Below are 27,540 nucleotides of genomic sequence, written 5' to 3' on the forward strand. Positions count from 1 at the left end.
GAATATATTTACAGGGCAGGTCTCTCTTATTTTTTATTTTATCTTTTCAAAATTATCTTGGCTCAGTCTTGTGCAGCTACTATTTAAGAAACTTTCATTCTGGACAAGCATATGCAAAGTAAGGGAAAATAATGTAATGAACTTGTAGTTAACCAACAGCCAACATCAATAATTTCCAACACCCGCGACCAGACTCATTTCAGCTCTATCCCCACCCCTACTCCTGCCACTGGATAATTTGGAAACAAATCCCAGATACTGTATCATCTGACCTGTAAAAACTTCCATATGTATTCTGAAAAGACATAACCACAAACCCTAACTGTAACATCACTATCACACCTAAAAAGCTTAGTAATTGCTCAATATTACTGCGTCGCTGGTTGAGTGTCTAGATTCCCCCAATTGTCTCTTAAGTATTTGGTGTGTGTTTGTTTACAGTTTGTTCAAATAAAAACACCAAACTGCTTTTGGTTGGTGACAGATTCTTTTAAGTTCCGGGTTCCTCTTTCTTTTTTGTTAAACCACTTGCAACATATTTGTTGAAGAAACTAGGTTATTCCTCATGTAGAGCTTATTAGCCTGATGTCAACCTTATGGTACAATTGAATTCATCCCTCTGTCCTCACTTGACCAACCCATGATCAGGTTTCTGATTTTTTTTTGGATTGTGCCTTTTCAGCAGGAGGTACTGAGGATCAGCCTGCCCCTCTGGCGACACCATGAGCAGCCACCCAGATCCATCAGGGAAGCAGTTTCAATTTTTCAACATTTTATTCTGAAAAATTGCAAACATTTCAGGGAAGCACTGGAAGAATAGTACAGAGACCCCCTAGATTCTACAATTACCAGGTTGCTGAATTTACTCCGTCTTTCCTCTGTCTAACAGTTAGCTGTAAAACCACCCAGATCGCTACTTTCACTCCCCACCCCCCACCCGGCTTTGTTTCCGTTAGAGAAAACAGGTCCTCCTGTAGGTCTTTTGCAAATGTGAAGTGGCTCAATGTGAACGTTCTCGAAAAGCAGGGAAGGCCTGTATTGTTTACAAATAAACTTGATTCGGGTTTTGGTTTCTCTCTCAGGATTGTGTGTGGTAAGGAGTGGCAGGGGCAGGGCAGCAGGGCAGAGGCCTGATTGGAGGGAGGGGGTGCGCCAGGTGAAGGGGGGCGCATGGCCTGGGGTTGAGGAGAGTGGAGGGATGCTAGCTGAAATCACAGCCCTCAACAAAGTCCCTCTCTGCAGCTGAGGTCAGACGCACAGGGAGCAGGCCAGAAGCCTGAGAGAGGGAGCGGATGAAGGTGGAGAGTGCCCACCTGACCCCCCCAGTTCAAGAGAAGTTTTGGGGTGTAAACCTTCCTGGAGGAAGGGGCAGGGGCATGAGATTGGGAAAGGGCCAGTTACAAGTAGCATCTGTGACAGACAACAGGTAGTGGATGAAGATCCGGCTCTCCCCAAACAGGGTGTGGGGGATCCCCAAGATCTTCAAAGGTAAAGGGCCCTACAGAAGCCACTCAGGAGATCAACCCAGATCCAGGCCCATAAGTGCCCAACAAATGTGGGCTCTGTTCCCTGTCATGTCTTCCCTCAGCTTAACCGTCCCTCGTGATCAAGCCCAAAAGTCTTATTTACCCAGGAACGTTGAGATCTCCTACTAACTCCTTGAGACCTTGCCTAGAAGTCCCTGCCTTGTCCCCTCAAAATGTTGCCCTGAAACGTTACCTTATCACCTTGAGGAAGCACAGCGCCTGGAGGTCCCCCATTAACTTCCTCTCTGGGAAGAGAACACCCCCCTTCACTTCAGTGCAACAGGAAGGAGGTGTCTCATCCCCCTGCACCGCACCCGCAGGCTTCCCAGTGCTGAGAACAAAGGAAGCCGATTGTGTTAGTATTTCCTGTGGGTTCATTTGGGGGCCAGCGCCGGGTAACAGTTCTGGCCTGGTGGAGACTCACAGGTGCTCTCCACCTCATTGGACCCCGGCTCTGGACCCCCGTGGCCACAGAGTGTCCATCCGCCCCCTGCCCCTCCCCACGTCTAGGCAAGGTGCAGCCTCTGGACTTCTGCAATCTTAGCTGCTGTGACTGCACTTCCGTTCCCCGGGTGGCCCTGCCTGCTCCCTACTGCGTGGCACCTCGTTAAAGCAGCTTCCTCCTGCAGGCTGGCCACCATGGTGCCCTCGGGGCTGCTGCCTGGGGCCTGCCAGACTTCGCTCATCTCCCTGCTTCTGGTCTGCTGTCTGCTGCCCCCAGGTGAGCTGGGGAGGGCTGGAGTTGGGCAACTGGTAGAGGATGGGGACCTGGAGAAAGCAAAGCTCCCCAGGCCCTGCTGTCCTGGCTGCCGCAAGATTTCCTTAAACTCATTTGATGGGGGGAGGTAGTGCGGGCTCACCAGTGTCCTCGAGAGGAAGTTGTGACTCTTTAACTCAGCCTTCAGGGCTCTTTGAGGCCCAGTACTGCCTGTGACTTGCTTCCCACCAAAATTCGTGCACGCGAACACATACCCACACACACTCCCTGCTCTATCTGGACCCTTGACCTCTGCCTATGTTCTCTCCTCTGCCAGGATCACTGTTTCTTCTCACTTGGCTGACTCCTGCTTACCCTTCAAAACTGGCCATAGCTGTCCCCTCCTCCAGGAAGCTTTCCCTGAGTTCCTTCCTTCTACAGGCTGGATCAGGGCATCCCCTGGCCTCCCACTGACCTCTCCCCAGTTCTTGATCCATCATCTGTCTTCCCCACAAGACTGAAGCAACATGAAGGCAAGGGACCATTTTATCTCAGCAGGAGCTGTTGAATGCTGGGGCTTGCAGCCTGGGGTGGGGGGACACCAGAACTACCAGTGGAGCATCATTCTGTTCCCACAGGTGCCCAAGGGCAGCAATTCCCTCTGCGGGTGGAGCCCCAGGACCCGGTGGTGCCTGCTGGAGGGTCCCTTTTGGTCAACTGCACTACAAATTGTCCCCATGCTGAACTTCTCACCCTGGAGACATCCCTAATCAAGAAACCGGTGGGCAATGGCATGGGCTGGACAGCCTTCCAGCTCAGTGGCGTGACTGGTGACAGCCAGGTCCTCTGCTCTGGCTACTGCAACGGCTCCCAAGTTACAGGTTCATCAAGTATCACAGTGTACGGTGAGTAGATGTGCCTGGAGGTGGGGCTAGCCTCGGGCAGTGGAGAGGGTAGGTGACCAGTGGCATGCGGCAGCAGGTGGCCCTGAGTCTGCAGGAATGGACCAGGGCTCTGTCCCAGAGGTTGGCCCTGGATGTGTGTGTGCACACGTGCAGGTGGACAGAGTCAGAAAGACAGGGAGATGCATCTCAACCGTATGCCAGAGCAGCAGCTGTGCAATCAACCTATTTGGGTCCCAAGAAGCATTTTTTAAATGACATTTAATGTTTTTTATTTGTTCCTTTTCTTTTTATGCTAGGGAACTCACATGGTTCCAAAATCAAAAAGTATAAACACATGTAAATGTCAAATCTCCATTTACTTAGCACTGGCTTCAGTGGTTGCTGGTTTGCATGTTGACACTAGGTGCCCATTCAATGCTTACCAAAGCCCCAGGGTGGGGAGGTGTACTTGTGAGCCTCATTTCAGACAGGAAAACCAGAGCTCACTGGGGTAAAGCTTCTTGTCAAGGTTCACAGGCCATTAGCAGAGGAGCTGTGACCCCTAAGTCCTTGCCACTTAACAGGAGAGGTCTTCCTCCAAAGACCCCGTACCCTGTCACCAGTTTCCTACGGATCTTTTCAGACTTTCTCTGCATTTAAAAGACCACAGAAAACTAGAATATACATCTTGTGAAGCCTTCACAGATAAGTGTAGTGTACATGTACCTGTGTCCATGAGCATATGTATTTGTGTTATTACCCGTGTGCCTGTGTATGTTTGTATGTCTGTGTGTGAATACTTGTGAACATATGCCCATGTGTGTGTCAGTATCCATAGCTGTGTATCTGTGTCTGTCTGGGTATCTGTGTAGCTGTGTATGTGTATGTCTGTGTCAGTATGTTTGTTTCTGTATTTCTGTATAATGGGTACATCTGCAGGTGCGTCCCTGTCTCTGTGTCTGAGATGCCTCTGTCCAGTGCTCTTCAGGAGCCTGTTGATTCTGGCTCACAAGAACCGACTGAGCTCATCTCTACGTAATTCTGTGTCACGCTGGGTGGCTTGAAATCAGCCATTGCGGAAGTATTTACACCACAGAAATTGGCAAATGCTCCCTGTCAGTATGCCCCCCACCAAGTCCCCCAAGCCCAAGCACTACCAGCATTTTCCAGCATACCATGATCCCTGACTAATGGTACCCAAGGTTGCAGTGGAGGCCTCCTTGTTAAAGTTTCTAAAATTGTATATTACAGGTTTCCATCTCACTCTGCAAGTACAGTGTTCCTACCAAACCTTTCAAAGCCAAAATGATGCAAAGCCAAAGAGGCAATTACCAATAATTTATATGGAAAAATGTTTTAGTATTCTAAGACCTAAAAATGACATCTCTTAGGCTTTTCTCACACCTTAGGACACAGCTTGTTAACAGATGCACAACATAAATCGAGAGAAAACCCAGATGACACAGCTCAGGGCTCTGGCAGCTTGGTGCTGAGGTGCTGACTGTAGTTCCTGAAGGAGTTTGGCGGCACCATCTCACTGCTGGGGCGCCTGCCACCTCTATGAGGGCTCGCTGCAACAACAAGGCAGAAGGCTTTTTTGCTTTCTTTTGTAAAAGTGAAAATTCTCTTCCGGGTTTTTTTGCGTAGCGAAAACAGGTTCTAATGTAGGTCTTTCATAAAAGCCAAGTGGTGTAACTTGAACTTTCGAAAAGTGGGCGGATACCTGTAGTAAGATGTTAAATATTTTTCATGGCAACGAGTCTGTGGGCCTCCATGTGACAGACAGATACACATTCGATTTGTCCAGGGTGAGTAAGATGCCTCCCAAGGAGGCCCAGGGTTTGGTAGTGTGCCTGCAGATGGCACTATGGAGTAACCCAGAGATGACCCGGCCTGGGGGTACATGTTCCCCTGCCTGCCACGACTTCCCCAGGCAGGTGGCAGTGACAGCCTTGAGTGCCTAGGGCTGATTGGGAGGAGCCAGACCAAGCTCTGGGAGGGGCCAAGGCCCGAATCCAGTCCAGAAGCTGGGAGGAGAGGCCAAGGGAGTCCCTAAACCTTGGAGGCAGGTAGACAGATGTGTCTGGAATTTGAGAGACCCACCTTCTAAGCTGGGTTCTGCCCCTTCCTGGCTATGTGTCCTTGGGGCAGATCACCTCCCTACCCTGGCTCTCAGTTCCTCCATCTGTAAAAGGGAAAAGTAATAGAGATTTCACTTGGTTGCTGTGTGAATGAAGGGTAACATCTGGAAAGTCACTCAACAGGAACTTTTATGAGCACTGTTAATTAGCAATCATAATCATAAACGTTTGTTCCCTTTTTTTTTTTCCTAAAAAAAAAACACGAGTTCTTGGAAACAGAGGAGGTTCTGTGAGTCCTCGAGAACAGAAAATCTGACTTTTATTTCAGTGGCTGGCAAGGTGTCTGACAAAACAGGAAATAATAACCATGATACTGATAACAGCAAACACTTGGCACTGACGTTCTTCTAAGTCTTCTAGATTTAACAACTCAAAAAGTTCACAGTTCTTCCCTGGGCCACCTCTCCTCTCCCTGACGTGGGGGTTGCAGGGCTGGCTGATAAGTGCTATTCTCCTCTCTCTATCCCCACCGCAGGGGTCCCGGAGCGCGTGGAGCTGGCCCCCCTGCCCGAGTGGCAGCCGGTGGGTGAGAACTTCACCCTGCGCTGCCGGGTGGAGGGCGGGGCGCCCCGGACAAACCTCACGGTGGTGCTGCTCCGCGGGGAGGAGGAGCTGAGCCGGCAGCCGGCGGTGGGGGAGCCCGCCGAGGTCACGGCCATGGTGCGGGCGGGCAGAGACGACCACGGCGCCAGTTTCTCGTGCCGCACGGAACTGGACCTGCGACCCCGAGGGTTGGGGCTGTTCCTGAACAGTTCGGCCCCCAGGCAGCTCCAAACATTCGGTGAGGGGAGGGACTGCAGACGGTGGCAGAAGAGCTGAGCCAAAATAGTTGTGCCCTTTGGTCAAGAGGCTCCTGAGAATGGGGTGGCCGGGTTCCAAGGGCTTCTGGGAAGGCATGCCCTTGGCCATTGGGCGAGGCGGCCTCAGACCTCAGGCTCGGGGCTGAGGGAACTTTTGAAAAGGCTGTGTGGGTGTGTCCTGGTAAAGGAGTGACCCAAGTCGCAAGACATTCTGGGAAAGAAGGACCCTGGGTCGGAGGTGTGTGTGTGTGTGTCATGGGGAAAAGGGCGTCTACGGTTGTGTGAGACCACCTCCTGCTCACGCCCACCGTTCTCCCCAGCCCTGACCATGCCGCTCCTCGATGTCTCCCCGTTGTTGGAGGTGGAAACCTCGTGGTCCGTTGACTGCATTCTCACCGGGCTGTTCCCAGCCTCTGAGGCCCAGGTCCAGGTGGCTCTGGGAGACCAAATGTTGAATGCCACAGTCGAGAGCCACGGGGACAATCTCACGGCCACAGCCACAGCCACAGCGAGTGCGGAGCAAGAGGGCACCCGGCAGATTGTCTGCAACGTGACCCTGGGAGGCGACAGCCGGGAAACCCGGAAGAACGTTACCATCTATAGTAAGAGGGGGCGGGGCCAAACGGGTCCCGGGGGGCTAGATGAAGGGGCAGGGCCTGGATCGCCAGAGTGGGAGGACTTTGACATGGGCGGGGGCTAAGTAACCTGAACTGTACAGCTTGAGTGACCCGGGTTGGGCGAGGGCCGCAGAGAGAGGCGTGGCCTGGATACCCCGAAGAGAAAGAGGTGGGCGAAGGGCAGGGCTTGACCACATGAGGGACGTGGTCAGCAAGATCCCAGACAATGCCCTGCATTCAGGCTTCCTAGGGCCCATCCTGAACCTGAGTGAGCCCACCGCCCCCGAGGGGACCACAGTGACTGTGACTTGCGCGGCTGGAGCTCAAGTCCAGGTCACACTAGACGGAATTTCGTCCGCGGGCCCGGGGCAGCTCGCCCAGCTTCAGCTAAATGCCACCGAGGAGGACGACAGGCGCAGCTTCTTCTGCAATGCCACTCTTCGAGTGGATGGGGGGATCTTTCACAGGAACAGGAGCGTCCAATTGCGTGTTCTTTGTGAGTAGTTCATTCTGACCTTTAATCTCTTGATCCTCTGGTTTAAGAAGACTTGACTCCTCTACCATTATGCCTTGGGTGTGTCTGATTATTTTGGCGGTCCCACAGACGGTCCCAAGATTGACCGAACCAAATGTCCCCAGAGTGTGACATGGCAAGAGAAGACTACTCATGTCCTGCAGTGCCAGGCCCGGGGCAACCCGGACCCTCAGCTGCAGTGTCTGAAGGAAGGCTCCACGGTCAAGGTGCCCGTTGGGACCCCATTCTTTGTCAAGTTAAAACATAATGGTACCTACAGTTGCCGGGCGAACAGCTCACTGGGCGAGTACAGTCTGACTGTGGTGATGAACGTTCAGGGTGAGCCGAGGCAGGGCCACGGGTCTAGACCGGCAAGCCTAGGGAGGGGCCAGGGCACGTGTACTTACTCCTTGTTTTTCTGAACAGATCGGAATCCCATCGCCGTGAGCATAGGCATGGGGGTGTTAGTGATCCTGGGCCTGGTGATGATCTTTGCGGCCTTAGCGTACGTCTTCGGGATGAAGAAGCGGAGTGACAGCTACCATGTGAATCAGGGGAGCACCTGGTTGCCTCTCACGTCGAAACAGCCAAACGAGGAGGTGGGGGAGGAGCCATCCTGAGCCTAAGGCCGCCAGGACACTAGGCTGACAAGGACAGGGGTTTCGCTGTATGTCCGAGTTACACATCAATAAAGCCGTCGAAATCCGGAGTCTGTGGCTTAATTCCTACGGCGCGACGGTCAAGTGACATCTCTGGCGGAACCTGTGGCGCCCAGACTCTGCTCGAACTCTGAGAGGCGGGCTGCGCCTTAGCCAATAGGCTGAGGGTGTCTTGAGGAGGAGGAGGGGCTTCTCCCGGCGAATCGGCGAACGAGTCCTTGTTGCCGCTCTATGCCGCTCCGCCCCGGCTCGCTGGTCCCAGAAGGCGCCGGGTTTCCCAAGATGGCGGCCGATGTGTCCGTTCCTCACCGGCCCCCGCTGAGTCCGGAGGCTGGGGCCGAAGTTGAAGCTGATGATGCCACCGAGCGCCGGGCGCCCGAGGAAGAGCTGCCGCTGCTAGACCCAGAGGAGATCCGGAAACGACTGGGACACACCGAGCGTCAGTTCCGTAACCGCCGCAAGATTCTGATCCGGGGCCTCCCGGGGGACGTGACCAACCAGGTATGGTGGGGGGGCGGTGAGGGAGCGTGGCGGGAAATACCACCGTGCGCGTGCGCGGGGGAAGCGGGCGACACCAAGGTTGGCGTGCGCGGGGGGGTGTCGGCGGGACAGTCCAACCGAGGGATCCACGCAGGATCGGGAGAGACCAAGAGCGAAATGTGGGCGCCCGGCAATGGAGGAAGAAACCAACTTTGGACTGAGGGAAGACGTTGCAAGGGGTGACCACAGGCTTGGATAAGACCCAAGTGATTGAAAGGGGGCGGGGTATGGAAGGGGGTGGGCAGCTTTGGCTACGTTGAGGGATTGTGACTGAGCAGCTAGATTGGGACTGTGGAAATAGGGTCTCCAGTGGCTCCCTGCTTTAATTGTTTTTCCCCACCCCCTCTACCATGGGATGGTGGGACCTCATATCCAGAAGTTGTGAGGGTTGGCTAGAGTATACCTTTCCATAGCACGCGTTTAATATTACTAACTCTTCTGCGAGGTAGATGGGGAAGTTGTAGCAGCTCTTGGGGGTCTTTCTTCCCTCAAAGCTCCAGGATTAATTTGGAAAAATGGCGTCTCCTGCCCACAGACCTTCCAGAAAAGGGACCATTGTTCTGTGGACAAACCCACCCCCCTGCCTGATCTTCTGGCAAGGGGTGCCCTTCTCTTGGGGCCTACATGGGGCAGGGCTTCCCGGTGTTCTTTGGACCGGGGAGGTTGCATCTAGCTTGCCCTGCCCTTCCACAGGGAGGCAGGGTGGAATAGTTTCTTCCTGCTGCTGAGAATCCCTGCTCCCTAGCCCACCAGCCCATCTGCCACTGAGCCTCTTCGGTTGTAGGTGGGCATGTGACTGGTGGGGTCTCAGGAGTGTTGGGAGGGGCATATCTTGGGGACAGACCTGGGGCAGACTCCACTAAGTGTTGTGGTTTGTTTCTAGAGCTACCCCTCCTCCTAGTCCTTCCATTTCTCAGCTGGGAGCACGTTGTCTCTCCTGCTTGGCTGCACAGTGTGTGTGGCACAAATGGGTCCCCGAGCCTCATCCCGAAGCTGGCTTGCAAGAAGGCCAGCCCTGTCAGTAGCAGGGAATCGGGAGGCACATAGTGTGGGCCTTTTAAGTCCACAGGATCCCCAGTCAGGTACCCCTGGGTGCCATTCCCACCGCTGCGCTGACATGACAGGTTCTCTCACGTCTCTGAGCTTCAACTTCCTTATCTACAAAACAGTTTTGTTAATACCTAATTTGTTGGATTGTTGGTAGGAGTCAGTCTTGCCAACTGAGGCTCAGACAGGTTAAATGACTTCCCTAAGGGCGCACAGCAGAGCTGAGCCTTGAACTCAGACCCACTTGACTTGATAAGCATTGTATTGGTTGAAAGCATGAGGCCTGCAGCTAGCTGGCATCCAAGGACTGCCAAGTGCAGCCACAGTGGCCTAGGCAAGTACCTGTCCTGAGCTTCAGTTTCCTCAGTTGTAAAATGGGGATGATGATTGACCTGCCTGACAGCTGGTCCATATGAAGGTGGCACCTGGTTGCTCCCTTCAGCTGCTGGTGACTCCCTGTCTTTTGGCTTCTGTCTCCACAGGAAGTGCACGATCTGCTCAGCGACTATGAGCTCAAGTACTGTTTTGTGGACAAATACAAAGGGACAGGTTTGTGGGGCTGTGGCGTGAGCTAGCAGCAGGAGGAGGTGACAGTTCCTGAAGCTAGGAGGGCTGTAGTCCAGCGTTTCCTCTCCTGAACTTGGGGCCTAACATTGTCCTGTAGGCCACTGTAGGACAGACTGTTGCCCACATCTGTCCCTCATCCTGGGTGCCCATCCTCCTCTGGACTGCCTAGCCAGATACCTGGACATTGGGCTCCCCACCCCCCGCACACACCACACCCCCTAGCCAGCCAATCACCCAGGCCTGTCTGGTCTTCACCTTCAAGCTGTCCAGAACAATTGGTGCCCCACCACTCCCTTGGCCTCCATCTGGTCCATGCCCTCTCTGTCTCTGCTGAAATGGCAGCCTCCCTCTCACCTCTCTGCCTACATGATTTTATGACCCTGCTTGCCCTCCCCCAGGCAGCCAGCTCCAATCTGATTGCAAATCTGATCAAACCTGGTTCTAACCCTACTCGTTCTCAAAACCTGTGATGTTCCTCCTGGCACTACCTTGCGAGGATGTGCCCTAGCCTTGCCATCTCCAGGTTCTGAGCTGTTCCCTCTTCCACCAGGTGCCATCAGAGCTCTGAGCACTTCCCCCACCCTGGGCTGTTGTTGCTGACTCACCCACTTGCTTCCTGCCTGAGTGGTCAGCTCCATGAGAATAGGGACGGGCCTTATTAGCCTTGTTCCCCCAACCCCCATGTGTGGGAAGTTTTGAGTGGGAGTCTTTGCCTGCTAGGCATTATGCCAGCCTTAAACCCTCCAGGGCCTTTGCTTACAATCAGTAACATGGGTGAGAAGGAGCTGAGATCAGGCGACCCCTTGAGACTTACCTGACAGGCTAAGTAAGGGTAGTGGTTAGGATCTTGGGCCCTGGAGGCAAAGGACCTGGGTTCAAGTCCTGGGCCATCCTCACTATGTGGCCCTAGGCAAGTTTGCCTTCCTGAGCTTCTGTTTCTCACCAGCAAGGTAGGCATGACCTGCTTGGGTTGGCCATGAAGTGAAATACATTAAAATACCTAAAAAGCTGTGGGTGCCTAGCACCTAGTAGGTGCTTAGGAAACAGTGATATGGGCAACAGGCCAAAACTACTTGCTGAGCTCCTAGTGTGTGTACGTTCCAGGCATTGAGGATCCAGAGGTTAAATGACACTTTCTTTCATATGGTCTTCCAGCAAATGTTTAGTGAGCACTTACTTTGTGCTAAGTGCTGGCAACACAGCTGTGGAGCAAACAGATAGTCTAGTCTGGGGAGGAGGATGTTATTCAAACAGCTGCACACATGAAGGTGAAATGGTCATGGGACCAGAAACTCAAGGACACTAGGCGTACAGAGCTGGGGTCTGACACAGGAACGGTCAGAGGCTTCTTCCTGGGGGACATGATGTTTACAGGCACATTAAACGGGGGTCAGGGTTAACCAGGTGAAAAGGTGTAGGTCAGTGTTCCACGGCTCAGGGAAAAGCAGGTGCAGAGGCCTGAGGCCGAGCACACCTGGCGGGGTCCAGAAAGTAGTGGCAAGAGATGGGAAGGAGGTCAGCAAGGCCGTGCAGGCTCCACTGGTCCCTGCAGGGGGAAGCCCCTGGGCAAGGGTGTGGCACAATCTGATGGTCCTTTCGAAAAGGTCCCTGTGGCTACTGGGTGGAGAGCAAACCAGGCGGGGCCAGGCAGGGCCTCAGATATGAGAGGGGCTGCTGGTCTGGACAGGTGGTGAGGAAAGGGTGCAGAGTACAGAGTGGGGCACTAGGGCAGGTTCAAGTCCAGGCTCCTCCATTTGGGCAGGGGGCCACGGCTGTGGTCCCATTTCCTTGTGGCAAAATGGTGGTTGTCAGGAGTAAGTTATTTCCATTTGACATATGAGGACACTGAAATCCCAAAGCCTCTCAGAGGCTGGAGCTGAAAACCAGCTCAGGGACCACATACTTAACCATTACCCTCTGTGTCACTAGGGTTCCCCACGTAGTCCTCAGGGCCAAGCCGGGTGCACGGAGGGTGAACGGGGTGAGGGTGGGAAGCAGGTGGCATCTGCTGCCGGAGTTGCTCAAGGCTGGCAGCTGTTCCAATCGGCTAGTGGATGAGCTCTCCTGGTTGTTTGGTATGCCAGAGTCACACGAGGTTTAAGGCGTGGGGGGGCAGCCCCCCTTGACCCCACGCCCTGTCTTGCCGCAGCCTTTGTGACCCTGTTGAATGGGGAGCAGGCCGAGGCAGCCATTAGCACCTTCCACCAGAGCCGCCTGCGGGACCGCGAGCTGTCGGTGCAGCTGCAGCCCACAGACGCCCTGCTGTGTGTGGCCAACCTGCCCCCGAGCCTGACGCAGCAGCAGTTCGAGGAGCTGGTGCGGCCCTTCGGCAGCTTGGAGCGCTGCTTCCTGGTCTACAGTGAGCGCACCGGCCACTCCAAGGGCTACGGCTTTGCCGAGTACATGAAGAAGGACTCGGCCGCCCGCGCCAAGTCGGACCTGCTGGGCAAGCCGCTGGGCCCACGCACCCTCTACGTTCATTGGACAGACGCCGGGCAGCTGACGCCTGCCCTGCTCCACTCCCACTGCCTCTGTGTCGACCGCCTGCCAGCTGGCTTCAATGACGTGGATGCCCTGCACCAGGCGCTCTCAGCTGTCCACACACCTACCTTCTGCCAGGTGAGCCCTGTGCCTGGGGCAGGGGCCTGGGGGTGCAGAAGCCAGGCCAGAGCACCCCAGAGGGGCCCTTTGGAGCCACCTGGCTCCCTAGTCTCTTGGTCTCTGCAGTAAAGCTGCAGCGGCGCCTTTTTGAATGGGGTTCTTGTTGGAGAGGCCATGTGGAACAGTGGGTGACAGCCCAGCTAGGAGCCAAATGGCTGGGGCTTAGAGTCCCGCACACCCTCCAGTGACTCGCTTAACACCCCTGGCCTCTGTTTCCCCGTAAAGTGCAAACGAGGCTGCCACTAGGTGTTGGTGGCAAGACTTGCCCACCCCTCACCCCTGCACACATCGTATTTTGCTGAGCACGTACTGGACCTCAAGTGTCGAGGAAGCTACTCCAGTGGAGCCCACGCTCCATATAAGCCTTGAGGTCAAGAAGTCGGGTGTGGCCGGATCCCGTCCCTGCTCTGTGGCCCCAGGCAAGTCACTGGCTCCCTGAGCTTTGGTTTCCCCCTCCATAAGAAGGGATTCCGAAGGCATGCACTGGGTCGACAAAACAGTCCCTTGTTCATTTAAGTCATTTGTCAGGCACTTCTGTGTGTGCCTGTCCCCATAACAGGCTCGGGGGGTGATAATAGGCCAGTCCCAGTTCTCAGAGGTCCCCCAGATCTCTGGTCTTGCCTGCAAGCCCCCAAGGCAGCGGATGTTCTTGGAGCATTCACTGGGTTCCGAGCATGTTACCTGCCATCTTTCATCCTCAGACAGGCCAGAGAGGCCAGTGGTATCACCAGTTTTAGGCGGGAACACTGAGGCAGAAAAGGCAAGTGACATGTCCAGGGTCATAGAGCCAGGGTCAGAGGCCATAGCCTGGCTCAAGAGCCCCAGGTCAGCCTGGAGGAGGAGGCCCGTGTGGGGTCAGACTCCATGCTGGGGCCTTGAGTGGGTCCCACTCCCCTCATGTGGTTGGGGTGCTGGGGCCTGGGGAACCCCTCTCCTGATCACTTCACATGCATTCATGCTGCTGCCTGCGGGGGCCAGGCCTTGGTAGGGCATAGCACACAGATGCCTTAGTCTGGTGGTCACATCATCTTGTGTGGAGACTGAGCACAGCAGGGCCGTGACCCGTTCCAGGTTGTCTCTTGGCCTCCACCTTCCCATCGTGATGTGGGCTGGCAGTGCTTTGTGGTTGGGTTACTGTGACCACTTAACACTGGGCATCCCGGAGAACTGTCTCAAGTCAGGCAGGTTGAGGTTTCATCCTCAGTCTCCCAGCTGAGTAGCTGTGCAGCCTTGGTTGCCTTTTGCCCTGTCTAGGCATCTGTGAGGGGCGTGTTGGGAGGTGTGCCTGCAGGCCTTGCCCGCAAGCCTTCCAGAAGTGAAAGTGACATGCTCACTGGAGGTGGGCCAACAGCCAGAGCTCACCCTGCCTGGGCACCCAGTGGGCGCCCAGGCCAGGAGCCTCCCCTGCTGCTGTGCACCCCTGCTGAGCATCTTACTGAATCCCTACAGTCTTGCAGGTGGGTCCAGGCCGGCACTCTTACAGCTGAGAGCGCTGAGGCCCAGGGATTGGCCTGTTGGTCAGAGGAGGGCTGGGAGCCGCCGACCCCAGGGCCCACCTTCCCAGAAGGCCGGATGACAAGCATGGCGTTTGTTGTCCTTGTGGGGAGCATTTATTTTCAACACAGGACAAGAACGTCATGGAAATCTCATAGTGACCCCTCCAGCATGCTTTGCCAGTTATTTGCAAGCAGTTTATATAGCTGATTTGCTTTATTTTATTATAGAGTTGTTAGAAATATTTGAATGCTATAGACGGGTACAAAGCTGCCACAAGACCTCAGGTGTTATACAAGCGTTTTTTGTTCACTTTTGCTTTATTTACTTCTGTGAATGGGCAGCCCTGCCCTGTTCTGAAATGGGACATGTCCAGCAGGGTCAGCCGTGAGGGCTCCCTCTGGCCCCCCGGCACCTTTGCCTGCACCTTTGTCATCTCCTTCCCGCAGGTTTTATTACGCATTTCAGACGTGTGTGTGTGTGTCCCTGTGTCCTCCCTCTCCTCACCTGATACGGCCCGGGCTGCTTTGGTTTGGTTTTTCCATTTAGTTCATTTGGGCATCTTTCTGTGTTCAGACATGAGAGCTTTCTCACTTCTTTTGTGGCTGTGCCAGATTCCATCAGATGGACCCTGTGCTGTCCCCTACCAACAGATGTCAGGTTGGTCCCAAACCATGCAGTGTGTCATTCGGGACCAAGAAGATGCCACTGGCTCTTGCAACACATATTGCCATGCCAGGGTGGCCACTGTCCTTAAGGGCATCAGCCTGGCCTTGTCTGATCCCAGCTTCAGCTCTGTGGCCTGGACAAGGGTCTGCCCTCTCTGAGCCTGTTTCCTCGTTTGCAGACTGGCCGTGCTGACAGCACCTGGCCCTGGGATGCAGTGAAAACCACACTTGTGGCACTTGGCCTGTGGCACACAGGGCCCAGCTTGCCTGGGACAGCATGTGCCCACAATGCCAGCATCTATCTGCTGTGCTGGCGCCCACAATGCCCTGAACACCAAGAGGTTTGTTCCCCTGAATTGGGCAGGCTCACTTGGCCACGGAGCCTCACCTGAACTGGACCATGGACTGCTCAAGAGCTCCACCCTCCCACCAGCTGTGTGACCTTCAGTGTGCTAACCTCTCTGAGCCACAATTGCCCCCTCTGTAAAGTGGGTAGGAAGGAGCCTCCCAGGGCCATGGGGAAGATTCCAGAAGCTAACATCTGAACGGGGCTCAGGACTTACCAGGCTTGGAATCCACCCTCTTGGGTGGCACTGTCATGATAAGGACCCAAGTTTGGTCGCTGTGGTCACTTCGTGTGAGGGTGGTCACGCCCCGCTGTGTGCTCATGTCTGCCTCTTCCCCCCACCACAGCTGGCGTATGGCCAGGATGGGCAGCTGAAAGGCTTCGCCGTGCTAGAGTACGAGACAGCGGCCATGGCAGAAGAGGCGCAGCAGCAGGCAGATGGCCTGGCCCTGGGGGGCAGCCACCTGCGTGTCTCCTTCTGCGCCCCAGGGCCCCCTGGCCGCAGCATGCTAGCTGCGCTCATCGCCGCCCAGGCCACCGTGAGTGCGCGCCCCGAAGGATGCCCTGGGGGGTGGGGGAGCCGGGGATCAGACTCTCATCCCTCCAAACGTCAGGGCCCCTGATGGGCACCCGTGGGCAGGAGGGACAAGGCCCCATCCCTGCTGGGTGGTGGTGGGGAAGCTCTGAGCTGCCCCAGTCCACTTCTCAGGCCCTGAACTGAGGCAGAGGTCTCCTGCTGGGGGTGAGTGGGAGGGGCGAGGCCCCATCACTAGGGCTGGGCGGGGCTCTGAGCCACCCCGTTCCTTTCCCCAGGCGCTCAATCGGGGCAAAGGACTCCTGCCTGAACCTAACATCCTGCAGCTGCTCAACAACCTGGGGCCTTCTGCCTCTCTCCAGCTGCTGCTCAACCCTCTGCTCCACAGCAATGCAGGGGGCAAGCAAGGTAAGACCAGGCACCTCCCCAAGACTGTTTTCCCATCTTAACTCTAAGTAATGTGCCCACGGACAGGGGCCAGGATGAGAGTGGCAGTAGCCAGAGGGAGCTGGTGCCTGGAGTCCCTCGCACTGGAGCAGAGCAGCCTGCAGCGAAGGGGGGGTAGAAGGAGGAGTCATTCCTTGCTGGGGCAGACTCCCCTGCCCAGCCCTTCCTTCAGGCATGTCACTTGCCTTCTGGGAGCTGCAGGCCAGGGCTGTGCTTACTGGGGAAGAGGCTTCCATCCAGGGTGTACCGCCCATTTGGTGGGTCTTCCCCCAGGCCTGCTGGGCGCCCCCCCAGCCATGCCGCTGCTCAGTGGGCCCGCCTTGTCCACGGCGCTGCTGCAGCTCGCCCTGCAGACCCAGAGTCAGAAGGTAAGGCTGCCTGCGGGCCCCCAGGCTCTCTCATCACCCACCTCCACACCCCCTTGAATGTCCATCCCAAACCCCAGTCACGCCTGCCAGGGGCTCGCCACCAGCTGGGTTACCTGGCCATGTCCCTGGGACTCAGTCCTGAGCCTGTCTTGTCCCAGGTGCTTAGGACTCAGGAAGTAACTCAGTCTGGGGGTGAAAGTCCAGGCCTCATGGGGGAGTAGAGTGGCCTCTCACCACCCTGCCAACACATACACACGGACAACTGAAGCACACGCACAGTGTAAACATGCGACACAAAGACACACGCTTTGCCCTGGCTGGTGTGGTTCACTGGGGCAAGTCAGTGGCCTGGCTGTGTCTGATGGAGACTGACAGAATTGTGGGCTTGGGTCTTTGTGTGGCCACGAGTGACTGAATCTATGCATGGCTGTCACACACTGTGTCTACCATCAGTGCTGCAGTGTGTGTGTGGGACAGTGCAGTGTGCCTAAGAATGACTGTCACCGTGTGTCTGTTTCACAGTGACTGGCAGCATGGCGATGACAGGCCCTGACACGTGGAGTGTATGGCCTGTGTTCCCCTGGTCTCCTTAGGGCCTTCCTGGCACCCAGGAGGCCCTTGGTCATGTCTGCTTGGGACTGGCTGTGCTGGGCACTGGGACCACTGTGACTGGGTGACGCCTGTCTGCTGCCCAGGCTACACCGCCCCCATCTCCAGCTAACTGTGCTCTGTCTCCAGAAGCCTGGGATCCTGGGAGACTCTCCTCTGGGCACCCTCCAGCCTGGGGCCCAGCCCGCCAACCCCCTCCTTGGGGAGCTGTCTGCAGGTAACAGACACAGACCGCAGCTGTCCCCACATCTGTGGGCCTCCTCTTCTAACCCTGCCCAAGCCCCTTCCCTCACTGAGCCTGGGAGACTCCTAGCTGCATGGCCTTGGGCAAATGACCTCATTTCTGGGTCTCAGTGTCCTTGTCTGTCAGTTGGCACCGCCTCCAAGCAGAAGCTCTAGGGTCTCAGGAGGAGGGTCCTATGGCCAGGCTGCTGAAGCCCACCTTCTCTCTGTAGGCGGGGGTCTGCCCCCGGAGCTGCCTCCCCCACGAGGGAAGCCACCACCCCTGCTGCCGCCATTGCTTGGCCCCTCTGGTGGTGACCGGGAAGCCATGGGCCTGGGTCCCCCAGCCGCCCGGCTCACTCCACCCCCTGCCCCTGTGGGGCTCCGGGGCCCCAGCCTCAGAGGCCTCCAGAAGGACAGTGGGCCTCTGCCAACACCCACTGGGGTAAGGCCCCGCCCTGTACCCAGCACCATTCCAGCCTCCTGCCCTGCGCAGTCTCCCTTAGCAGGGGCCCTCTCAAATCTGGCCCTTCTGCCACAGGTATCGCTGCTGGGGGAGCCCCCCAAGGACTTCCGGATACCCCTGAATCCCTACCTGAACCTGCACAGCCTGCTCCCAGCCAGCAACCTGGCGGGTAAGGAGGTCCGGGGCTGGGGAGGCTCCGGGAGAAGCCGTCGCCCAGCTGAGGGCCCCCTGCCTGACCCCCCAGCCCCTGGAGGTGGTGGTGGCAGCAGAGCCTTCCAGCTCAAGTCCCGCCTGCTCAGCCCCCTCGCCAGCACCCGTCTGCCCCCCGAACCAGGGCTGCCCGACAGCTATGGCTTCGATTTCCCCTCGGTGAGTACATGGCTGCCCTGTGGTCAGGCCTACTGAGGGCCACCTGCTGTCGCCCTTGTCCCAGAGAGCAAATAATTTCCAAACCATACTTCTCTAGTACTGTCAGGCTGAGCTCTAGGGACACAGGGGAACATGCTGGACATGGTCCTTGCCCTTAGGTCTCATGTCTCTGCACAGCAGACCCTGCCTCCTGTCTGTCCATCCCCCAGTCCTGGACTTTCTCACCCTGCTTCTGTCTGTTCTCTCCCCTCTGTGATTCCTGTCTCAGTCTCTGTCCCAATCATGTTGTAGACCAGTTGCCAGCAGGCCGCCTGTGTTGTGTTTGGCCCACACTGGGATTAAAAAAAGAAGAAAGAAAAAAAAAAAACGTATGAAAACTGCCAGAGCTCACACAGTCCACATGCCCAGCCGACCCTGAAAACTCCAAACACCTGGCCCTGCTGGGGCCGCCCTCCTTCATAGCAGGCGTCTCCGGGGGCTGGGCACTCATGCTGGCTGCCCCACTCACAGGCCAAGTTGGCCCTCTACTAGAGCCCCCAGCTTCCTTGATGACGGCTGTGCTGTGGGGTTCAGCTAGGTTGGTGCAGACCCCGATGCAGTGTGCTTCTCCCCTTTCCTTCAGGACATGGGACCTCAGCGGCTCCTCTCCCACTCACGGGAGCCAGCCCTTGGGCCTCACGGACCCAGCCGGCACAGAGTAAGGGCCTCCCGGCTGCCTCACCACCTGGGTGCATCGCTAGCTTTTGCTACATAACAAGCAGTCCTACCACTTTGTGGATTAGAACAGCACACGTTTTACTATTTCTCCGCATTCTTCGGAGTGGTGGGTGGGCAGTTCTCTGCAGTTACCTCGCTGCACAGCTGGGGCTCAGTGGTCCCCAACAGCCTAACTCATATGTCTGGTGGTCAGTAGGCTGGTGAGGGGGCCTCTCCTGGGATGGCAGGCACCCCTGTTGGCATCGTCATGCTGTGCTGTCCTGTTGACCAAAGCTGGTCACACGACAAACCTTGGAGTCGTTTGGGGAGGTCTACAAAAGGGGTGGGTGCCACAGTCGTCGGCCTCGCTCAGCCAGCTCCCTCTCTGCAGATGTCACCCCCACCCAGTGGCTTTGGTGAACGGAGTGGTGGGGGCAGCGGTGGGCCCCTCTCCCACTTCTATTCAGGCTCGCCCACTTCCTACTTCACCAGCGGCCTCCAGGCTGGCCTCAAGCAGAGCCACCTTAAGGTGAGGAGCTCCCACAGGCCAAGGATGGGTGCCCAGGGAGAGCCTCTGCGACCCTGCATGCCTAGGCCAAGTCTGGGGTGCTGGCAGGGGTCGGCTTTGCTCAGGGCTGAGCTGAAACACCATCCTCTCCACGCTGGGGTGTCACACCTAGTACTTACCACACAGCCTTCCCACCTCTTCTCTCCCCCTCCCAGCAACCCAGGGTGTGGGTGGTATTAGCCCCAGTTGACAGATGAAGAAACCGAGGCTTAGAGAAAGGAAGTAATCTTCCTCAAGTAATCTGGAGTGGCAGAGGCAGGGTTTGAACCTGAAACCCCTCACCTTTGCTCAGGCTGCTTCCTCTCCCATCCTATCTTCCTTTCCTTTCCCCCAGGTGGTTGGCTCCTCTCCCCTGGGCTCCGGAGAAGGGCTCCTGGGCCTCGGCCCTGGACCCAACGGCCACAGCCACCTGCTAAAGGTATGGGCAGGGGGTGGGGACATGCTGGGCTGGGAGCAGTGGCCCCTGGGTGGCCCCTGACCTGCTGCCCCTTCCCCTCTGTCTCCAGACCCCACTGGGTGGCCAGAAACGCAGCTTTGCCCACCTGCTGCCCTCACCCGAACCCAGCCCAGAAGGCAGCTACGTGGGCCAGCACTCCCAGGGCCTTGGTGGCCACTATGCAGATTCCTACCTAAAGCGCAAGAGGATTTTCTAAGGGGCCAGTGCCAGAGATGCTCAAGGGCCTGCACCAAATTGCTTTTGGGTGTTCTGGTGTTTTGTGTTTTTGTGTTTTTTCCCCTTTTGGTAATAGAAAAATCTGAAAGACTTTGCTGACCAACCAGCCGGAGCCCCAGGAGCCCAAGGAGTGTGGGGCATCGGGGGGGCCACTCTGCTCCTCTTAGTTGCTCCCGGCGGCATGGAAACCCTGCAGCCTTAAGAGAAGGGCCCAGCCTGCTCTTTCTCCCCTCACCTGTGTCCGTCTGTAGGAGCCCTCTCCTGCCTCCTCACTCCTGTATCCTGGCCTTTGGAGTGCCTTCGAGGTTTCCTTAACCTCCCGTGAAGATCAGAGACTGTCCCCCTTTTTTAACTTTGACAATTGACTTGTTCCCTTTTCTAATTTTTATTATTTTTTAAACGATCCAGGATGACCCCCAGCTCTGATTCCAAGGTCCAGTATATCTGGGCCTCCATTCCACACTTTTTGGGTTGAAATGGCCCAACTCCTGTCATCCCATGTCTGCTGCAGGCATGGCTGTCCCTTGCCCCTGCCTGCCCACCCTGGCCTGTACTCCAGCTCCGGGTCCCTGGCTCCCTGCCATAATCCCCTCACTTCCTGATGCCTTACAGCCAGGCCCCACTGGCCAGAGCCTCTCAGATGCCGAGCTCTGGAAGCTTGACTCAGGACCAAATGGCTCTGGCTTGGGGATTAATGGGCCCTTCACCCAGGGTCCCCACCCTGGTGACAGCAGAAGGCCAAAGCTTGGTCTTGGCAAACCAACCCACCATCACCCTGCCCAGGTCTAGGTGCAGAGACACGCTTTCTCTGCTGGCTTAGACCAGTCCCCCTGCTGTCCCAGTGTTCTGGGAGTTGGGCATTGTGCATCTCACCGAGCCTCTGCTCTCTCCCTGCAGTGTTGAATATAAGCACCACTTCTCCATCCCCCCAGCCATGTCTTCCGGAGCTGGCTTCCTGGCCTCCCTTTGGTCCAGCGCCAGAATCCATCAACCTCATGCAGGAAGTTCTGCCCCTGTGCACCAGCAGGACCTGTTAGCCTGAGCTGACCCTAGGCCCTGCCCCTGGCCGGCTGAGCCACCAGCTTCCCTTCCCTGACTCTGGTGGGGGTCCATATTCACTCCAGGGGGGTGTCCTCTCCCCAACCTTCTCACACAGACCTTTGCTGAATTAAAGTTTGTTAAGTAAATGGTTTTAAAGAAAGCAGAGCTGCCTGGTTCTTGGGACAGATGGCCTGGGTGGGAGGTTGGGATGGCCCCGCAGGTCATGCTGCTCTCCCGCCTAGGCTGCTGTGCATAACCCACGCAAATGCCCGCACTTTTATTTGGGTAATTACGGGCCCTTCGCCTCCCTGTCCGCCACTGAGCATGCCTAGCCCGCGGGTCACGTGACGTCTGTCATGGCCGCTTCCGTATCGCGGGGCGGCGTGAATGCGGGGTTCCTCCTGCGGGCAGCCAGGGGTACCTGGTGGAGCCGCCCTGGGGCCTTTTGGGGGTCGGGGGAGGCGGCAGCGCCAGCGACAGTCAGGAAATTCCGGGTGACAGGTACCTGGAGCGCCTTAAGTGGGGCGGTGTTAACCTGTCGGACTTAGGCTGGGCGGGGAGCGGCCGCTCACCCAACCGTTTTCCAGGCTCGAGCCCAGCGCGGGAGGAGGAAGCCAGTGGTCCCGAGCGGCCCGGGGACGTGTGAGTGTGGGGGGCCAAGGCCCCCGTCCCTCATCCCACGAGTCTCCTGCATTCCCCGTCCCAGGTTCCCCGTTCTGCGTTGCCCTACTCCCCTATCCATCAAGCCTCAACCCCACCTTCCTAACCCTAGATTCCACCAGGGCCCCGGGCCCATCGTCCATTTCGGCATCCGCACCCCCATCTGTCCTCAGGGTGAACGTGGTGTTTGTAGACCGGTCAGGCCAGCGGATTCCGGTGAGCGGCAGAGTTGGGGACAATGTTCTACACCTGGCCCAGCGCCATGGGGTGGACCTGGAAGGTGGGAGCCGGGCAAGGGGAATTGGGGAGGTCCTGTTGATTCGTTAAAACAAAACCCACAAATCAGATAAGTCTCTGCACTACTTAACCCTAACATGGCTGCCCACCAGACATGGTAAAAATCCAGACTCCTCACCACTGATCTCATCCCCTGGCCAGCTCTTAACCTTCATTCTTTCAGCAATTATAGATCATTTACTAGAGGTTACTAGAACTGCCCTCTGGGAGTTTGCATTCTTTCCCTCCTTCCTTTAGAGACCAGTCACACTAGCTATCTTGCTGTTCCTCAAACTGCCAAGTTTATCCCTGCCTCAGGGCCTTTGCACTTGCTGTTCTCATCTGAATGGCTTTCCTACCCCATCTTCTAGCTTCTTTGCATCCTTCCAGTCTCAACGTAAACATCATCTTTCTCAGCCCAGCTAAAGTCCCTGTGCCCAAGCACTCCACCATATCAGGGCGTTCTATTGTCTTCCTAGTACGGCTTACAGTTTTCTTTCCTTTTTGTCATCTCTCCCCAGGATGAGATGAGACACCCTGTTTATCTTATTCACACTTATCAGTTATGTGTGTGGCTATTTAGATGTAACAGGTGTTATTATCAGTATTTGTTGAAGGAAAGAAACAGTGGTCTTTACTTGAAGTGTGTTAAACACACATTAACAGGTTGAGTCTTCAATGACAACTTTATGCCATAGAGGATATTGTTATCTCATTTTATAGATGAGGAGACTGAGTTCCAGGTTAAGTAGACCAGGCCCAAGTTCAATTAAATGTCAAAACTAGATTCAAACCCAGCGTGTTTTAGCCACTAACCTTAGGGCTGCTCTTCTGTGAATACTGCACACCTACTGTTTGCCAGGTAGTGATACACAAAACAGATTAGGTCCCTGTCATTTAGCACTAATTTCAATATATTAGGGACAATATTCCCACATAGACATGTAATCATATAGTGAACAAGTGGGCAGGGTGGTCTGAAAAAAATATATAGGGTTATTTGTTGGTTGAATGTAACAGGGGACCTGATTCAATCATTCGAGGAGGTGGGGATGGATAAGAAACAAGAAGTGGGGGATCTGGGGCACAGTTGAGTCATGGAAGACAAAAAGGATCTAGCCATGGAGAAAGTGGAGGGAAGAGTATTCCAGACCAAGAGTACAGCAAGTGTAAAGGTCCTGTGGTGGGGATGAACTTAGTGTGTTGGAGTTGAGCAAGGGAGCCAGTGTGGCTGAAGTGGAATGAGTTGGGGAGAGGTGGGAGACTCTCAAGGACTGAGTGACAGAATTTGGATTTTATGCTGGCCGCAAAAACCCTTTGGAGGGTTTTAGGCTGGGGGATGGGGGGGACATTATTCCCAAGCACAGTAATTGGGGATCAATCCAAAAGTCGAGAATGTATCCAGGGGCAAGCATAAAACCCCAGCTTCTGCATCTGTCAACCCTTATTCCTTGACCCTTTTCCTGCCACACCAGATGAGCCAGTACTTCCTTCAGGAGCAACAGGGAAAAGGGAACACATCTGCCCAGCACAGTGACAGGGTTTCAGCAAAGGCCCCCAGACTACAGGGATCCTGCATGGCCTTTCACCTCTGAGCTACACCAAAGTCAAATCTACACTCAGTGGTTCCAAGCACCTAGCCTGGTCCTCAGCCTGCTGGGGAGTCTTGGGAAACAGGACATCCTGAACATCCCCTTGCAAAACCCAGACACAGCTCAGGAACAGCTAGCTGAGTAAATGACAGGGAGGGTGTGCAGGCCAGGGAGGGAAAGGTGGGGGCAGCAGGGAGAAACAAAGGGCTTCTCCTTAACGTCTTTCACCAAATGGCACCTGCCTGACTGTGCCCCTCACCGGCATTCCCTCACTTGTTGCCCCCAGGGGCCTGTGAAGCCTCCCTGGCCTGCTCCACCTGCCACGTCTACGTAAGTGAGGACCACCTGGACCTTCTGCCTCCTCCTGATGAAAGGTGAGCAGAGCAGCCCCTCCCAGCTCTAGGTTGCAGAGTTTGGCCCCTGAGCCTCTGCATTTTCATTGTCCCCTGGGCAGCCCCAGCTCTTCTCCCACCTCCAGCTGCTGGCAGGGCTACTGCTCTTCTGATTGCTCCCCGAGACTCACCCTGCTGCCACCCCTTCCCAAACCCACAGCCTGAGAGGTGCCTCCTTCCTGCCCTCTGTGCCCTTACCAGCTGGACCAGTGTGCCCACTGCTAACTGCTGTCCTCCTTTCCCCAGGGAGGACGACATGCTGGACATGGCCCCCCTCCTCCAGGAGAACTCCAGGCTGGGCTGCCAGATTGTGCTCATGCCCGAGCTGGAAGGAGCTGAATTCACCCTCCCCAAGATCACCAGGAACTTCTACGTGGATGGCCATGTGCCCAAGCCCCACTGACACGGGCAGTTGGACTCCCATGGTCCCAGATACCCATAGCTCCAGCACCAGGACTGGAGGAAGAGCTAAGTTGCCAGCCCAGCCCAGAGCTTGGACAGGCCGGAGAGACATGTCAGAAGCATCCAGAAGACCAAACAAAGCCCTTGCTTCAGAGAGACCCCATGGCCAGGCTCTGGTGGTGGACAGGGCCCCTGCTGTGGTGACCACCCCCAAACTCCTGAGAATGGGAGTGTAGATGGGTGGAATTGAGTTGGAGTGACAATAAAACGGTTTCACAGACCTCCAGGACTTTTGTGTTCTTGTGGGGGCGGGGGAGGCCCGACCACAGGGTCTACACTGTATCTTCCAGACTCCCAACTCTCCCCTTCCACGGCAGTGATGGGGCCCGTGGGGAACTGAGGCGGAGGCCTGTAAACCCGTCCCTGAAGAAGGCCTAGGAGTCTGAGAGCCCACGTGGGTCAGCGTGCAACGCCCCGCCCCAGAAGCCGCGGAGGGATTCGGAGGGGCCTAGGCCGCCCTTGGCGGCGAGAGGTGTGCAAGCCACCTGAGAAGAGGGGTGTGCAGGCCCGAGGGTGGGCATGCGGAAGTGGGCACCCGGCATCGCCTGCCCGGGGTATCGGGCCCTGCAGGCCCCGCCTCACTTGCTCAGGTGGGGTTCATTGCGCCCTCTGCCTGGAGCGCCTGACCGGCGGGTACCGCCCCATACAGGTGCGGCTGTTTGGGTGGCCCGGGGCAGGAACAGGGACGGGCTTGATTTTGGAAGTGGGGGCGAGCTGGAGTTCGATGGAGGCCGATCCTGCCCCGGACTTCTTGAAGCTGCGAGGGCTGCTGGCACAGCCCCGTCTGGACCCCAAGCTGCCCCCGGACTCCCCTGTCCAGCAGGCGCTAAGGACCCCGGGATGCGGCAGACTAAGTGGCAGGTGCGTTAATGAGAGGCTCCTTCCCCGAACCTGACCCATCCAGTGGTCAAAGCGTCATGACCTCGGGCTCCTGGGGTTACCCAGGGGTCACAATGTTAGTTACTGGTATTTACAAAAGAGAGGTTCTAGTCCCCAAGGATACTTTGGGTCACATGGGGGTCTGAGGCCACAATCCCCCTCAGCCCACGTCTTTGAGGCTTATATAGGTACTGCCGAGGGAAGGCGAGGTCATACGACCCCTTGTCCCCAGGTCCTTCTGGTCTGCATGCCAGGACTCAGTCACTGCCCTGAGCTTCCTCCAAGAGACGGCAGAGGGCCCCCCCAACTGGGGGGACACCCAGGCCCTGGGGCCCTGCTGGGAGCTGAAGGCCCTGGGGACTCTGCGACCCCTACCCCTGGCCCAGGATGCCAGGAACATGCTGACCCCAATCAGCCAGCAACGCCACAGCCTGGGGTCCTGGGAGGCTCCCCCAGCCCAGAGGAGGCCCCGGAAGCAGTCGAACCCCCAGCAGGGTGCTGAGAAAGTGGATCCCCAGTTCGAGGGGGTGACTCTGAAGTTTCAGATAAATCCGGATTCCAGCCTACAGATCATACACAGCTACAGGTAGGGGGCGGCCCAGGACTGGGCCCTTCGTGCAAGTATTTATGATAATGGTGGGGGCAGGGGCTTCCACGCATCTGCTCCTGGACTCCCACACCAGCCCTGCTTTACAAATGACCCAGTCTCTGGGCAAGACATCAGACTGGTGCCAGTCCCAGCCCCACAGCTGTAAGCCACTCATGTCCAGGTCTAAACCCAAGTCCTTTTTATAAGAAGGGCCTGCCCATCCTGAGGGCTGCTGCTGCTCAGTTTTTCCAATAATGATAATGGCTACCGTTTATCAGGAACAACAATAAGAGGTAACAGGTAGCACTTGGTGTATGTGGGCTCACTGGAGCTCTGTGAAGCCCATGTTACAGATGTGGAAACTGAGGCCTAGAGGACAGATTCACTTGTTCAGGGTCACACAGAGAGGACATAGGAGAAATGGGATTTCAAGCTGTTAGGCTGGCCCCAGGCTTCTCACATCTCCAAATGATAATCCTTGTTCTTATGAGCAGTGAGGGGCAAAGCCAGGCCTTTCAGACATCAGATACTTCCTCAGGGAATGCCTGTTACCTTAATAGTAAGTCTCATTTTGGGGAGCTGCCCGGCATGGGACACATGCTGATGACTTGTCTACTCCCCAGCCTGGCCTGCAGCAGCAGCTCTCCAGGGCCCCCTGCAGTCCCTGCCAGGGGCCCTGAGGCCAGCTCCAGAGGCAGCGAGGCTCTGGGTGAGTCCCTGACGCCTGAGAGCCGTAAGTGTTGGAGGTGGGGGCAATTTCCTGTCTTCCCTGTCTTTCTCCCATCCTCCTTCCCCATTTAGACCCATCCAGGAGTCACAGCTCCCCGCTCCAGTCGGGCTGAGTCACCCCACCTCCAGATTCCTCCTCTGCCGAGCTGTACCATCTGTCTCCCTTCCTGGCTTCCCCTCCTCCTTAGATTTGGCAACGCCCAGAGCCCAGGGGTGGGGAACTTCACAGAGACCCCCACAAAATGCCCTACTCCACACAGGCCTCCTAAGCTCAGACTCTTGGTCTCTGACCTCTACCCTTTGACCTCTGCCTCTTCAGGGCCCCGGCGCTGTGCTTCCTGTAAGACCCAGAGGACCCCACTTTGGAGAGATGCGGAAGATGGGACTCCTCTCTGCAATGCCTGTGGTATCAGGTCCTCAGAATGGAGGATGGAGCGGGGTTTGGAGAGGGGGTCCCAAATCACCCCAACTTGGGATTCTGGGAAGTGGTTCCTTTGTGGCGGTTTCTGGGCCCCTCCTGCATCCTGATGTTGGTTTTTTGTACCCCTACTCCAGGTATAAGAAATATGGCACCCGGTGCTCCAGCTGCTGGCTGGTGCCCAGGAAAAATATCCAGCCCAAGAGGCTATGTGGCAGATGCGGGGTATCCCTGGGCCCCCACCAAGGCACAGCTCAGGATGGGTAAGCCCTTCCTCACCCAGCCAAGGCTCTGCTGCCTCAGTTTCTCCAGGGGGGAGAATGGGCAGAAGCCCTCCTAGGAGGAATGGGGAAGAACACTTGGGTCTTGAGGGGTCTAACTTGCTTCC

At 56.3% G+C, this 27,540-nt stretch overlaps 4 protein-coding genes and 1 long non-coding RNA gene across 8 annotated transcripts; 4 read left to right on the forward strand and 1 right to left on the reverse strand.

The window, feature by feature from the left end:
• The first annotated feature begins 1,694 nt into the window (after positions 1-1,694).
• Positions 1,695-7,888, forward strand: ICAM3 (intercellular adhesion molecule 3). 2 transcript variants are annotated; one of them, XM_036903252.2, is made up of 7 exons: positions 1,706-2,247; positions 2,862-3,128; positions 5,724-6,029; positions 6,369-6,650; positions 6,907-7,161; positions 7,270-7,518; positions 7,606-7,888. In XM_036903252.2, the coding sequence occupies exons 1-7, from the start codon at positions 2,166-2,168 to the stop codon at positions 7,797-7,799; spliced, it is 1,635 nt and encodes a 544-aa protein (XP_036759147.2). In that variant the 5' UTR covers positions 1,706-2,165; the 3' UTR covers positions 7,800-7,888. The 2 variants fall into 2 exon arrangements, with proteins under 2 accessions (XP_036759154.2, XP_036759147.2); XM_036903259.2 differs by lacking the exon at positions 7,270-7,518 and having other exon boundaries at positions 1,695-2,247.
• LOC118921498 (uncharacterized) lies at positions 3,135-7,721 on the reverse strand. The gene is made up of 3 exons (XR_005028352.2): positions 7,587-7,721; positions 5,211-5,292; positions 3,135-4,678 (listed from the first exon to the last, which is right to left on the reverse strand). It is a non-coding gene; the product is annotated as an uncharacterized LOC118921498 (long non-coding RNA).
• Positions 7,889-8,110: 222 nt separating the features above from the next.
• RAVER1 (ribonucleoprotein, PTB binding 1) lies at positions 8,111-21,315 on the forward strand. 2 transcript variants are annotated; one of them, XM_036903226.2, is made up of 14 exons: positions 8,111-8,339; positions 9,908-9,974; positions 12,142-12,611; positions 15,509-15,700; positions 15,975-16,104; positions 16,417-16,511; positions 17,250-17,337; positions 17,576-17,787; positions 17,884-17,977; positions 18,053-18,177; positions 18,800-18,874; positions 19,265-19,402; positions 19,776-19,859; positions 19,948-21,315. In XM_036903226.2, the coding sequence occupies exons 1-14, from the start codon at positions 8,121-8,123 to the stop codon at positions 20,092-20,094; spliced, it is 2,136 nt and encodes a 711-aa protein (XP_036759121.1). In that variant the 5' UTR covers positions 8,111-8,120; the 3' UTR covers positions 20,095-21,315. The 2 variants fall into 2 exon arrangements, with proteins under 2 accessions (XP_036759121.1, XP_036759114.1); XM_036903219.2 differs by having other exon boundaries at positions 17,884-18,177.
• A 160-nt stretch (positions 21,316-21,475) lies between these two features.
• Positions 21,476-24,758, forward strand: FDX2 (ferredoxin 2). 2 transcript variants are annotated; one of them, XM_036903284.2, is made up of 5 exons: positions 21,476-21,656; positions 21,743-21,797; positions 21,928-22,031; positions 23,970-24,057; positions 24,322-24,758. In XM_036903284.2, exons 1-5 carry the CDS (start codon positions 21,512-21,514, stop codon positions 24,476-24,478), a joined length of 549 nt encoding a protein of 182 aa, XP_036759179.2. In that variant the 5' UTR covers positions 21,476-21,511; the 3' UTR covers positions 24,479-24,758. The 2 variants fall into 2 exon arrangements, with proteins under 2 accessions (XP_036759179.2, XP_036759170.2); XM_036903275.2 differs by having other exon boundaries at positions 21,989-22,095.
• Positions 24,759-24,887: 129 nt separating this feature from the next.
• On the forward strand, positions 24,888-27,310 carry ZGLP1 (zinc finger GATA like protein 1). Its single transcript, XM_057489526.1, has 5 exons — positions 24,888-25,009; positions 25,187-25,398; positions 25,649-26,002; positions 27,054-27,147; positions 27,290-27,310. The coding sequence occupies exons 2-4, from the start codon at positions 25,262-25,264 to the stop codon at positions 27,076-27,078; spliced, it is 516 nt and encodes a 171-aa protein (XP_057345509.1). The 5' UTR covers positions 24,888-25,009; positions 25,187-25,261; the 3' UTR covers positions 27,079-27,147; positions 27,290-27,310.
• Positions 27,311-27,540: the final 230 nt, after the last annotated feature.

This window comes from Manis pentadactyla, chromosome 12 (genome assembly GCF_030020395.1).
Source record: "Manis pentadactyla isolate mManPen7 chromosome 12, mManPen7.hap1, whole genome shotgun sequence".
NCBI classification, from domain to species: Eukaryota; Metazoa; Chordata; class Mammalia; order Pholidota; family Manidae; genus Manis; species Manis pentadactyla.

Excerpts from the sequence above, each read along its gene's own strand:
- ICAM3 (XM_036903252.2), top strand. The coding sequence starts at position 2,166 with ATGGTGCCCTCGGGGCTGCTGCCTGGGGCCTGCCAGACTTCGCTCATC. Across the intron at positions 3,129-5,723 it reads ATCAAGTATCACAGTGTACG|GGGTCCCGGAGCGCGTGGAG; the intron begins GTGAGTAGATGT and ends TCCCCACCGCAG. Across the intron at positions 7,519-7,605 it reads TGTGGTGATGAACGTTCAGG|ATCGGAATCCCATCGCCGTG; the intron begins GTGAGCCGAGGC and ends TTTTCTGAACAG.
- RAVER1 (XM_036903219.2), top strand. The coding sequence starts at position 8,121 with ATGGCGGCCGATGTGTCCGTTCCTCACCGGCCCCCGCTGAGTCCGGAG. Across the intron at positions 8,340-9,907 it reads CGGGGGACGTGACCAACCAG|GAAGTGCACGATCTGCTCAG; the intron begins GTATGGTGGGGG and ends CTGTCTCCACAG. Across the intron at positions 16,105-16,416 it reads CAATGCAGGGGGCAAGCAAG|GCCTGCTGGGCGCCCCCCCA; the intron begins GTAAGACCAGGC and ends GTCTTCCCCCAG.
- FDX2 (XM_036903275.2), top strand. The coding sequence starts at position 21,512 with ATGGCCGCTTCCGTATCGCGGGGCGGCGTGAATGCGGGGTTCCTCCTG. Across the intron at positions 21,657-21,742 it reads CAGGAAATTCCGGGTGACAG|GCTCGAGCCCAGCGCGGGAG; the intron begins GTACCTGGAGCG and ends ACCGTTTTCCAG. Across the intron at positions 24,058-24,321 it reads CTGCCTCCTCCTGATGAAAG|GGAGGACGACATGCTGGACA; the intron begins GTGAGCAGAGCA and ends TCCTTTCCCCAG.
- ZGLP1 (XM_057489526.1), top strand. The coding sequence starts at position 25,262 with ATGGAGGCCGATCCTGCCCCGGACTTCTTGAAGCTGCGAGGGCTGCTG. Across the intron at positions 25,399-25,648 it reads TGCGGCAGACTAAGTGGCAG|GTCCTTCTGGTCTGCATGCC; the intron begins GTGCGTTAATGA and ends CCTTGTCCCCAG. Across the intron at positions 26,003-27,053 it reads CAGATCATACACAGCTACAG|GGCCCCGGCGCTGTGCTTCC; the intron begins GTAGGGGGCGGC and ends CTGCCTCTTCAG.